Genomic DNA, 12,589 nt, shown 5'->3' with positions numbered 1-12,589 from the left:
CGGGGAGTAATACAAAACTCCCAGCAGCCCAGAGGGAATGCCCCATGGTGGTGACCCCAGCAAGGGACCTTATCACCACTTAATTCCTGTGGTGACTTTGGCTGGTTGGCCTCCCTTAGCTCCTGGTTATTTTCCAAGTTCAGATGCCCTGACCTTCCGGTTGTTTCTATGGGCTACCCCTTGGTTTTCCAATAAATTCTAATCCAGCCAAATTGGTTTCTATTGTTTACACCCAGCAATCAGGTCTAGGACACGGCTCCTGCCTTTGAGGTCTTCCCGTTAAGTACTGTTTCTAAGGATGCATTTCAGTTACTTTTGGATATTTCTCAAAATCCATTCAAGATACTCAGAGTTTTTCTTTTTCAATGTTTACTCTTTCGTATCCTTAGCAACTCTATCAAGTCCGTTACATATTCTTTAATGAAGCGGAATTATGTTCCCTCAATCATTCTTTGTCTCCTCTATTGTTTTCACCTTTACCAACCCCTAACATTGATTTCTTTCTCCACTCATTTCCCTGATTGTTTGCACAATTTAGTAAGTTTTAAAAGTGGTACTGGGAATCAAACCAGGGGTCACGTACATGGGAAGCAGAGGCTCGACCACTTGAGCTACATCCACTCCCCAGTAAGCTTTTATGGTGCACAAACCACTTGCCAGATATTATGCTGGGAACAAGGATACAAAGAAGAATAAGACAGTCATCACCTGTGGGAAGATAATAGTCAAAAGAACAAAACATAAAGTAGGTTCATTCCAAGGCAGGCAACATAAGCCATCACGCTTCTCAAAGCAGGGAGGAAAATACGAAAGGCACATAAAAGGTGGGATTTGATTGTGTGCAACATCTCTTTCTACAACGATGAGACCTGTCCATTCTATCACTGTGTACAGTTCTCCTGGTACATGCCAGAGCCTTGGTCATCTCTCCTTATTTTTCTCTTGTAGGATGAATAAACAGTGTGAGGCTACCTGTGTGTGTGTTGTGTGTGTGTCACAATACTGACTTTGATACTAGAATGTATAGCAGGAGTTGACGACAAGCTGCTCTGCAGAATGTGACACATAGTCACTGCTTCCTTTGAACTGCATTTTTTTAAAAACTCATGTTACTGTTACTCCAGAGAACCAGGCCAGCACATTTCTTCCCTACATTCTCACTGCCACCTCTAATCCATCATTGCAAAGAGAGGTCTTAAAAATGGCACTCGAGGGAGACATTATTTCCTTTCCATTTCTCTTTCAGAAAGAGCAACTTATAATGGGGAGGAGAAAAAAATTGCTTTTAGTTTAAAGGAATATAAATAACAAAGAATCTGCTTCTTTCCCTCTTTAAGATGCTAAGCCTCAGAAGGATTCTTGGTTTTAAAATAAGGCTATCACCCTTTGGCCTGCACTAAACATTAATATTATATACCTGGTAATAAAGGCAGAGGATTTTTAGTGAGAGCTATTAAAGGAAAAGGATGGCTGAGACAGGTCTCTTTGGTAAGTGAAAAATCGCAGGCTCATAAATACAACTTGCAAGATTAGTCTTGTGGTTAGCTAGTACTTTAAATGTGTGATTCCCCTGACTATCTGGGTTGACGAGAACTATTGCCTTTTTCTCAGACAAGATTGCAGTGCTCAAAATGATGACCTGAAAAAAGAAATGACCAGGGTTCCTAGGGCAATGAGAAAGTCCAACAGAACTGAGTTTAAGCATTCCTGGTGTAAGAATGTAAGGCAAACAGGCTGACCTTATAGGGAAGAACAAAGAAAACACCATTTTCTACTCTTAAAAATTTTGCCATTTCAAACAACCTTCTGGCTTTTATTTCATTAATCAAACAAAATTTTCATTGACCGCACAAAATTTTTATCAACTTCCCCCATATTTAGCAGATGACAAACAATTAGACCACCGCTTTATAATTTTCCTGAGAATAAAAGATCTAAATTTCATTTTTAAAATTGAGCTCTTAGGGTACACCCAAACTAATTTTGTTTCTCAGACTTGGGATCTGAGAACCTGCTAATTTAAATAACTAACAAAAGCCTCGGAAACAGGGTCCAAGTGACACGTTGTGCAAATCTCTGTGTGGCTGCAGATGCAGCTGTGGTAGAGGTTTGTTCAATTTCCTTTCATTTTTAAAAGCTGTTTACACACAGGACATGAAGCTTCATTTTCTAACTTCTCACAAAGTACAAAGGGACATGCTCGCTGATATGAGTACTATCACTCACAAACCTGCAGTTTTTCAGAGTGAAAGACATTTCTCCCTGATGAAGAAGAGGCTTTTGCCCATGTCACGTTCTCCCTCACATTCTTTTAATGTCATTTGACAGCTTGAATTCAGAAGGAAGCCTCACAATTAGGAGGAGATTGAACCACAGCATCTGTGCTAAACTCCCCCTTAGCTAGTCTAATTAGGATTCCCCTCTTCTATTTCTTTTACTCAGGAGAGGACAGGGGGCCTTTTAATTGGGCTATTAGGAGTTCTCTTTACACAATGACACCCTCTGCTAAGTGAAGACTCCAGTGAAAGTCATGCCCACTCTGCAATTACTTCTTGCAATTCTGAGGAATAATGGTATCTTGTCTCATTTAAAAATAAATCTGAGGCTTATTCCTTATTGCCTTCTCTACTCTGCCTACTCACATGAATTTCTTCTTGCCAATTAAGCAAACTTTCCATTATTTAAGGAGGTAGTTTTGATCGTAACTGTCCCCTGATAATAAGACATATTAAGCTGGATTTCATTTGCCCACAGCTCCTTTCTTCCAGAAACAAGGCTAATTTAAAGGAGCTCAGATATCTCGATCCTGAGTTCACTCTATGGGGATATTGTGAAGCTTTGGAATTTCCTAAGCGGTATTCCAGTAGCCTGTCACAGAACTCACCTGAAATAACCCGCACATTCAGAGCTCTCAGCTTCTCAGAATCGCTTCCTCTTAAGAGGACAGACGTAGGTCTGTATTTATGTCCTATTCCAAAAAAAGAAATTAAATATTTAGAAGAGAAACAAGCACATTTTTAATGTGTAGTCGCCATGTTGATTCAAAGGATTACCAAGGAAAATGGGCCGTGTGCAATCAGGCCTGGAGAAACAAGACGTTAAGAGTTTTTCCTTTAAGTTATTTTCCATGAACAAATAGAGGCTCTTTCTAAGACCACTGGTTTCTCTACTACCGTTAATGCTCTGATGCCATCTCATCTAATGAAAAGCACCAGCTACTGTGCACAGAATATTACTATATTATTTATACTACTATATTTACATGTATCATGGACAGACTATTTAATGTATATTTAATATTTAATAAAATGTATGGTTTACGTTTACATATATTACACATAATATTTAACTAGTTGTTAAGTATTTTGAAAGGTAAGCCTTTGAAAGCCACTAAGACTGTCATTTGGGTAGATATTCATAAGAACTTAATGTGACTCCCCACATACTGCTCTCTTTCAGACATTTATTCTGACTTCTCCCTTTCGCAATATGTATTCATATGATAAAAATGGGTCAAGAAACTCAGATCTATGCAGTATTTAATATTACACACATTTATTTAAAGTAATATAATTTTCAAAACTAGGAAGACTGGATCTTTTGACATTTTGCTAGCTGTATAATTTGGAGAGAACAGTCAACCTCTCTGAGTCTCAGAGTTTTGTTTTGTTTCATCACCCATAAAATAAAAATTATAACTCATACCCCATTTACTTACTGGAATCTAGTGGAAAACTTATGAAAGTCCTCTAAAAATGGTCAGTCTACAAATATTCAATATTAACATTGTGGCTTGGAGCTAGATACCTCAGAAAAACAGATGTTTAATCTTAATCCATTCCTGTGAGCGTGAATCTCTTGTAAATAGGAACATTTGATGAGGCTACTTCAGTGAAGGTGTGGCCCAGCTGATCAGGATGGCACTTAATCCTAATCCTGAATACCTTACAAAGAAGGCTACAGAGAGAGAAAGCCTGAGGAGCAGCCAGAAGCTGGAAGTCAGTGGAACCCAGAGGAGAAGGGGGAAGCCAGGAGAGGCCGCCATGTGCATTTCTACGCGGCCAAAAAGTCAAGGACCAAGTCAGCAGCCAGTCCAGCACACCACCGTCTTCCGGGTGAAAGCACCACTTTGAGGATACCTTGATTTTGGACTTCTTTTAGCCGCAAAACCAGGAGTCAATAAATTCCCATTGTCTAAGCCAACCCATTTCATGGTATTTAAACAGCAGGTAACAAAAACAATGGTACGAATAACCAACACATTAAAGTTCTCACATCCTAAGGTATAATTAACAAGACTTGATATGAAACTGCTCTCAGAAATATCTGCAAAAAATAATTAATGGCACCTTCACTCATACCTAGGAATAACCACTTGCTCTACTTACTTTACAGAGCCTTGCCTGCAAAAAAAACTAAGAGCCTTGGGAAATAGTACTACAAACACAATACTACTGTCATTTATTTAGAACTCTGGACCAGACGCAGTGCTAAACTTCTTAAAAAATCTCTTTAGTCAAGCCTTACCTCAATCCTGTGTGGTGGTAATTATCCTTATTTTATAGAGAAGTAAAGGGACGCCCAAATACAGTAAGTAGCTTGCTCAGTCTCACAGCTAGTAAGTGATAGGGTTAGGATTCTAAGGTATATTCATCTGTCACCAAAATGTATTCTCATAATGATGCACTCTCATATTATACACTGTCCAGCAGGCCTGACATTCCGCCAGTATATACATGGGTACACACTTGTGGGGTCATGCCAGTAGTTTGCCATCAATGTCCAGCCAGACTGATGGATGTCTTTGTCATATCAGTTGTTAAATATTTTTAATATCACTTCTGCTGTCCTGATTTCCAACTACACATTTTAGCTCTGCCCCGCTCTCAATCCACTGATACCCGCATACTTATTACAGATTGACTTCAACCCATGCTCATCATCTAGAATGACTCTTGCTCAAAATCTCCAACCCCGAAATTCTTTATCCACTTCTTTTCCACCCTCATTTCCACTAAGCCCCTACTTCTTAACTTCCAGTTTATCAATTCCTTCCATTCACCCAATATTTCTTCCCCTTCTACTTCTTTGTCTAGGGAGAAGAAAGACACATGAAGCTCCTTGAATGCTGCTCCTGTGTCTTATGCTTATATTCCTTGGGGTACCTAGAATTGCCACTTATACACAGTAGGTATTCAAAAAAATGTTGAACTAAAAGAAAAATTACATCCACAGGTAAGATTAGGATTTCCTTGACAGTAAATGGATTCTCCCAAATGATTAATTTCATTCTCAAATACTTACTCTGCCACTTCTGCACTGTCCTGTGGCCTTCAAGTATTTTGTAGATAATGATGATGATCAAAAATAAAAAAACTAATAGAACTAAAATATACCAAGTGATCTTCATGGAACAAGTGAAATCTGTAAAGAAAAAAAAATACCATAATAAAATGTTGTCACAGTTAAGAGGCAGTATGGTGGTATGGCAGGTTTTACTACATGTTTTGCCCTTACCTGAAAAGCTGAGTCTAATACCAAGACTTTTATAGGATAACTTGCCCTCCTGAATCCTGTCCTAGTATATTAAATGAAGAAACTTGACCAAGTAACTTCTAAGGTTCTATTTATGTCTAACAATTTTAGAATTAATTTCATGTACAGGTTATGTTGATACTAGTTTCCTTATTATTGCTATCATTAGGTTAAGTCTGCACAGCATGTCAGCACTCCTGAGTCATAGCCATTTGTAACTTGGCCCTGGGCCAAGCAGCACAAAAAAAATATGTCCTTAAATCAACAGAGATGCAGTGGGTATAAGGAGAATGAGGAAGAAGGGGAGAGATAAGGCAGAAAGAGAAGGCTGGACTGAAGTATGTAAGTGACCAGGGCAGACCAGTTATCAGACCTCCTGCCTGCAAGTTGATAGAAGATTCAGTGGCTGGCACTCCAGTGATCAGATCAAGCGCATGCATTTGACTAAACATACAGTTACCACGGCTTAGATTTAGTAAGGATACAGGTAAAAACTTGTTCATTCAGATAACAGTGAGGCAACATGGAAGGATGCTCAGCATCCAGCAATAGCATTGAATGGCTCCCCAAGCTCCTTCAAACCCACAAAGACACACTAGCCAGCAGACCTAGAAAAGAGTGACTTACACAAGGGTGTCCGCATCATCCAAGGCACAGCTATCTACTCACTCTCTTAGTCACGTTTGGACCTTATTCCTTTGCCCTCAAAACAAGGCTTAACAAGATGCATAACTTGGTTATATCCTTGGATTACTGGTTCCCTTCCATAGGCAGATGTGCATTAAAGAGGCATTCAACATTTATTTCGAGAAGAGACTAGATGGAAAAAGGGCAGAGGTTGACTGGGATGGCAGTGCTCAGCCCCCTCCATATCATTCTGTGCTATTCAGTTCTGACTCAAACTTGCATTCCTCACCCAGCAAAATAAAATCATGCAGTTAACTGACCTAGAAGATTTACAGTGTCAGCAAGACACCGAGATGGCACTGGGCACTGAACAAGCTTTGAAAAGCAGACTATGCATTCACCAACTTTCAATTGCAATAGCAGAACATGCAGGAAAGGGGCAGTCAGTGCACCCACCAAAGTTCCAACATGAGCTCAGTAGAGTATGTCTTCCAGACTCCTGAGCTGCTCACTTCCCCTCACCCTGTGTCCATTTTGAAGAGGAGCCCTTGGAAAGGGACAGAAAAAACCTAAAAGGACGTGTAAATTAGTGTGTCAGAGTCCCTTTACCAGGTTGGATTAAATTTTAGTTTCACGCCCCCTGCCCCCCCCCGCCAGTGGGTAGGGCATTCAAGGGAGATCAAATTATTCTTTGCAGAACTGAGTAAATATGAAAAAAATTTTAAACTTCTACACTTCTTTCAGAATACAAGATATTTGTATACTCTATCTTTCTGAATTATGGATTCAAAAAAGTCTTTAAATATCATATACTTTGGAGTCTAGAATTTATGGATTTTTCCATTAATTATATTAAAATTATAATTATGGAAATTTTTCATTATGCTTTAGAAAACAAGAAAAGCAATTAGATGGATATGTAAACATACATTGAAATAAACATAACTTTTTAGTGTCTATAATCCGAAACATCTTTGTCTCTAAGTTTTTACTATAGTCCCCTTCTCTGTGCAGTCTTTCTAGAACACACCTTTACCCCCTCTCCAGAACCAGAGGGAATGGACCCTAGTGTTCAGATTGCCCCAACACTTCCCCCACTCCTCCATACATACCTTGAAATAATCCTAATTACAGAATTTGTAGGTCCCTAGGCAAAATAACTCACATGAGAAATTTCTTTGAAGTCTTATATTTTACCTTTAAAATGTAAACATATCACCTATTTGTGTTAGCTTGAAAATAAAATAATGATTTAAAATTAATCACCATTAAAATACTTAAAGTTTTGGAAAATCATTCCAAAGCAATCTGAAAGCTTTCCTTATATCTAGAATGTCAGAAAGCAACGCAAGTGATGCTAGCAAAGCACCAATAGCGCTAAAACACACTGATTGGTTTATGTGCAGTGTCTCCCTCTCCCAGACGGTTTTATATCCACCTATCTCTGGGTCCCCAGTGCCTGGCACAGGACTTGGCATACAACAAGCACTCATTAAATGCTTATATCATGAGATGCTCTCCTGGACTAGATTTTACGGGTAAAGTGGTGGCATACTTTTGGCCAGTAGAAAGGATGAATTATGATAGTTCAGAATAGGGTGAGTAGGAAGTTAATCAGCCTTAAACAAAATTAAGGCATAGGTAAGTTTTATCTTTTGGGCTCCCACCTTTGCTCAGTATCCAGTGACCCAAAGTGCCTGATCAGCACCTCACCCTAACTCTATGGAACTACATCAAAATTCCCATTTCCTACAGACCTGGTTCCCAGCAATAAGCAGGGGGCATGTTAAATCAATTCAAAGTAAGATTTTAACAGTGCATCACTGTACATGAATATTTACATTTTAAAAGAAATATAGCCCTTTAATACCCAAATGTCATGGTATTACTTGGAGAAGTTATGCTGGAGCAGAGGGCCTTTTTAGTGCCCCTCAAATCAGTTTATAGCTGGGTCCCCAAAGAAAGCACATTTTTAAAGAAAAAAAGAGAAATAAAGGGACTAACACTCTTTCAAACCATATTATTTCATCAATAAAATTTCCCACCAACTTGACTTTTAGTGAAGTTAATGTGGTAGTCCTTATCTAATTACATGTGTCTATTTCCAAATTTACCTTTTCCCTTGAATTTCCTTGCAAACTTACTTTTCACATTCATTTCTATGTGCAGAGAAACATGTATACACTTATTCAGGTCTTCCGTAATTCCACAAGTATAGTTTTTAGACTTTTCCTTAGTTAAGGCTTCCTCAGTGATTGCTGACTTTCTAGTGTGCGTTTTTAGAGTACAGGTAGCAGTGGATTTCTCCAAAGAGTCAATTACTGGGGCTACAGTGAAGTTAAAATGTTGACAAGGTGAATGAAAATCATTTGCTTTCACTTCCATTGATTCCATCATGATAAGAACTAGAAAGAGAATAAGGAAACATTATTAACAAAATAGTAATACATCATAAGACAGTACATACAACTCAAAAGTAAATCTTTTTCTTACTCAAGGAAGTGGAAACGAAAATTCACTGCACTAAAAACAATGATCAAAGTAGTTTACATTTTTCATGTAATGAAATAGGATTGGAGTATCTCAAAGAAAATACAGACATTTCCCTGGTGACTTGTGGGGCAGATTGTTGCAACCATATTTCCCATCCCACATGTTACCCTAAAATTGTGCCACTCCTCCATGAATAGGGGACGACTATTTCCTTTCCCTTTGAACATGGGAAGCTTTGTGACTTGTTTGTAGCCATCAGGTGCAGAGGAAGCGATGCTGCAAGACTAGGACAGAAAAAGTACAGCAACCACTCATGCTGGAGTCTGGTTCTGCTAGGTAAGCAGTCCAACTGGCTTAAGACAGCCATGCTGTGAGGGAGCCTAGACCTACCCAAGTGGAAAGATCACTTAGGAAAAAACCCTGAGATTACATGGAGAGAGATGCCCCCCGGCTTGCAGCTGCTCCAACAATATAAAACACCCCAAACCCCATTCTGAATTCCTGATCCACACAGAACATAAGAAAATAAAATGATTGCTGTTGTTTAAGCCACTGAGTTATTTGCTATACAGCCAGAGGAACCGGGTCAACCATTTTCCAAGGAGTAGCATCTGTGAGCTACCAATCATTAAGACACTTCCTAGTTCTTTTATCCATCCTTGGAGTAGTTCCCCAATTTGCTTTCTGGTGAATTCAACCCAGAGCACTGGACTAGTTGCAACACTACTTGAGTAAACATTAAAAGACATATCTATTGTACTTCATCCAAAGTCCTTTATCCCCTTCTCAAAGAATGGAAAAAAATGCCAACATGGAGTGATAAAGGAAGTAACTTAGCTAAACTAAGGTAGAGGCAATAACTTTGATACTTAGGCTTGAGGCCACCAGTGTATGACATCACCGTAAGTGAATTATTTAATTTCTCAATGATCCAATTTGATTCACTTTAATTAACTAACATGCACTGACTTCATAATAAATGCAAGCAAGGTTCAGTTAGGCAATGCAGATAATATTTACTCTCTTATTTGTTCATTTATTCATTCAACAAATATTGTCTGCCTCCTATGTGTCACACAATATGCTATAAGCTGGTGATATAGAAGTAAACCAAGATAAAATCCCTGTCATCAAGAAGTATGTTGGAGAGTCAGACAAGTAAAAAAGTAAGTCATATATAGTATGATAAATGTTAAGCAAGAATAGCTACAAATGTGTCAAGAGTTCGGTGACTCCTAAGGAAAACAGAATTTGATTTTACTATGAGAATTTTTTTGAAAAACTTCACTACTTTTGAAGAGAACATGCTAAATAATCCATTAACCATCAAATGTATGTAAATTACAGTAGCATTTTTGATGTGTTTTAAGAAGAGCTATTTTGTTTTCAATAAATCAAAGTAAACCAAGAATGAGTAATATCCCAAGGTTCTGCAAGAGTCACACCACTGGGTGTTCGTTCCAAGGTCTCTGGATTATAAACTGGAATTTATTATTAATTTTTTTTTACAGAATTATGTATTTATCCTTGATTTCTTTTTCTCTTTGAGTTTACCTGTTGATGTTTGCTCCTGAGAAATAAAATCCATGTTTCCTTTGGACTCACAAACCAAACATGAGGAAAGCATTTTAAATTCACTTGTGTTGCCATTACAGACCACGGTGAAGTTTTGAAAGTTGGAATGATTTAGAAAGATTCCCATAAGAGTCTGAGTTTCCCTTACTGGTTGCAGGAGAGTCACGAAAGAAAAATTCGAGGAGAGTGAATAGGTGAAATTAGGTTGTAAACACACTTCCAGACATGATAGCTCCAACATGTTTCCTGTAAAGAAAAGAAAAAAAAAACTTTCTTTACTGTGAAATTTTGAAGTTTTGGCTTTCAAATAAATACATAATGAACTCCCAGTTTTTCATAGGCAGAGTCAGTACATTTTAGCTTCAGTGACTTTTTTAATATGAATTGACAGTATCTACTCCATTTAAGTATTTCCTTTTTAAATTTGTCAACATTCCCTATTACTTTTCAGAGAACAAATCCCCTTATAGACAGCCAAGCACTTTAACCATTCCTTATTCTGAGAAAGTTTTTATGGACAATCTTAGGTGTCTCTGAATCAGTCTATTGCAAAATGGATACTCAAGTCAATTGCATGGAGTTGAGCAGGGGATGGAAAACTCGGAGAAGGCCTTCAAAGATGAAATTTAACAGAAGATATCATAATTTTTATTTCTGTCTGACAACAAACATCAGACATGGAAATGATGGCACAATAGAAAGAATACTGAGTTCAGAAACAAAGACAAAGATTCTATTGCTGTATCTGTCACTTGCCAAGATACCTGGACAATTTAATTAATCTCCATGAGATTTTGTGTTTGCAAAATAGAGATGATAATTCTGGATCCTGCTAACCTCATAGGGTTATAGTAACATCAAACAATATATTACATAGGAAAACACTTTGAAATTTGTAAAACTATACATTTTTTAAACTGCAAGGCTGTATTTCAAAGTAAAAACTATAAGGTAAAAAAATTCTTCCTTCATTTAACATAAAGTCATCTTTCAGTTTATATGAGTAATCAAAGTTCACTACATAAAAATTAGGAATCCCTGTTTAGCTGTAATAACCAACTAAGGAATTAGTAACCACTCTTTTCAGATAATCACAGTCATTTTTTTAGCTTGAGATAATAACTGAAATGGTTAATTCTACCTTTGTGGTTTTCATTACCATATCTCATATAACCATATAGGGCAAAATATATTTTTCAGATTTCCAAATAATGTGGAGTACAATGCAAGAATTATTTCATTTTTTAGAATGATTTACTCAAACTTAAAAGGAAATCAAGCTATCAATTCATAACTAACTAGTGATCTTATTTCCAATACAAAGCATTTTTTTATTTTGTGGAATTCATTTTTTTTTAATTTTTAAAAGATTTATTTTATTTATTTCTCTCCCCTTCCCCTCCGTTGTCTGCTCTGTGTCCATTTGCTGTGTGTTCTTCTGCATCCACTTTCATTTGTCAGGTGGTACCAGGAAATTGTGTCTCTTTTTTGTCACATCACCTTGCTGCGTCAGCTCTATGTGTGTGTGGCGCCACTCTTGGGCAGGCTACACTTTTTTTAGTGCAGGGCCGCTCTTCTTGCAGGGTGCACTTCTTGCATGAGGGACACCCCTACACTGGGGCTTCCCTTCATGGTACAGCACTCCTTGCACACAGCAGTACTGAGCATGGGCTAGCTTAGCACACAGGTCAGGAGGCCCTGGGTATGGAAACCTGGACCCTCCATATGGTCGGCGGATGCCCTATCAGTTGAGCCACATCCACCTCCCTGGAATTTATATTTTAATAGTAGTTCCACAAATTACTGCTAGTTATTATGTTTTTATTAGTTAATAAATTAAAGGCTCATTTACCAGCTCTTTACATTTGAAATGACACCTGAAATAATTCACGTTTAATTTTCAGCTATAAAAAATTTCAAACAAGTTGCTGTAAAGATTATTTTGGGGAGGGATGAAATCTTATTCCCATACACAATTTAAAATGTCTGATATATTTATAATCAAGGTTGTAATCAAATTTTAACTGTATTTTTAAAAAAGATTGGCTTCAGTAATAATGTCCCAGGAAGGAGACAGAAATGTATTATCTGATGGAACTCTATAATCTATTTTTTAGAATACTTAAAGAAAAAACTTATTTCTTGCCATCTTTCCATTTCCTCACTGGCACTTATAATCTTATGAAATTTTCAACTTCTTGAATTTATATTGCTACGATATGACCTAGAAGGGAACTAGAAATATTTTTCTGTCAATATTGCAATCTTCTTACCCAATAAGTGACCAACTGGGCTTTCTGGAATGTATGATATAGCCTTTATATTTGGCTCTGAGGTCATTTTATGATGTTTTTAAACC

The 12,589-nt window shown here is 37.6% G+C and overlaps 1 protein-coding gene across 5 annotated transcripts in view; it reads right to left on the bottom strand.

The window, feature by feature from the left end:
* Positions 1–12,589, bottom strand: part of TMEM156 (transmembrane protein 156) — a 45,187-nt gene that overhangs the window by 11,145 nt on the left and 21,453 nt on the right. For all 5 annotated transcript variants that reach the window (XM_071216954.1, XM_071216955.1, XM_004459385.4 and 2 more), the window contains 4 exons: positions 10,210–10,476; positions 8,307–8,567; positions 5,305–5,424; positions 2,885–2,968 (listed from right to left, as the gene is read on the bottom strand). In XM_071216954.1, coding sequence (XP_071073055.1) covers positions 2,885–2,968; positions 5,305–5,424; positions 8,307–8,567; positions 10,210–10,471 — 727 coding nt within the window. In that variant the 5' untranslated portion in view covers positions 10,472–10,476. The remainder of the gene's footprint in view (positions 1–2,884; positions 2,969–5,304; positions 5,425–8,306; positions 8,568–10,209; positions 10,477–12,589) is intronic.

Source organism: Dasypus novemcinctus, chromosome 1 (genome assembly GCF_030445035.2).
Source record: "Dasypus novemcinctus isolate mDasNov1 chromosome 1, mDasNov1.1.hap2, whole genome shotgun sequence".
Taxonomy (NCBI): domain Eukaryota; kingdom Metazoa; phylum Chordata; class Mammalia; order Cingulata; family Dasypodidae; genus Dasypus; species Dasypus novemcinctus.
The sequence above is the reverse complement of the archived record's forward strand: the minus strand, read 5'-3'. Positions and strand labels throughout refer to the sequence as shown.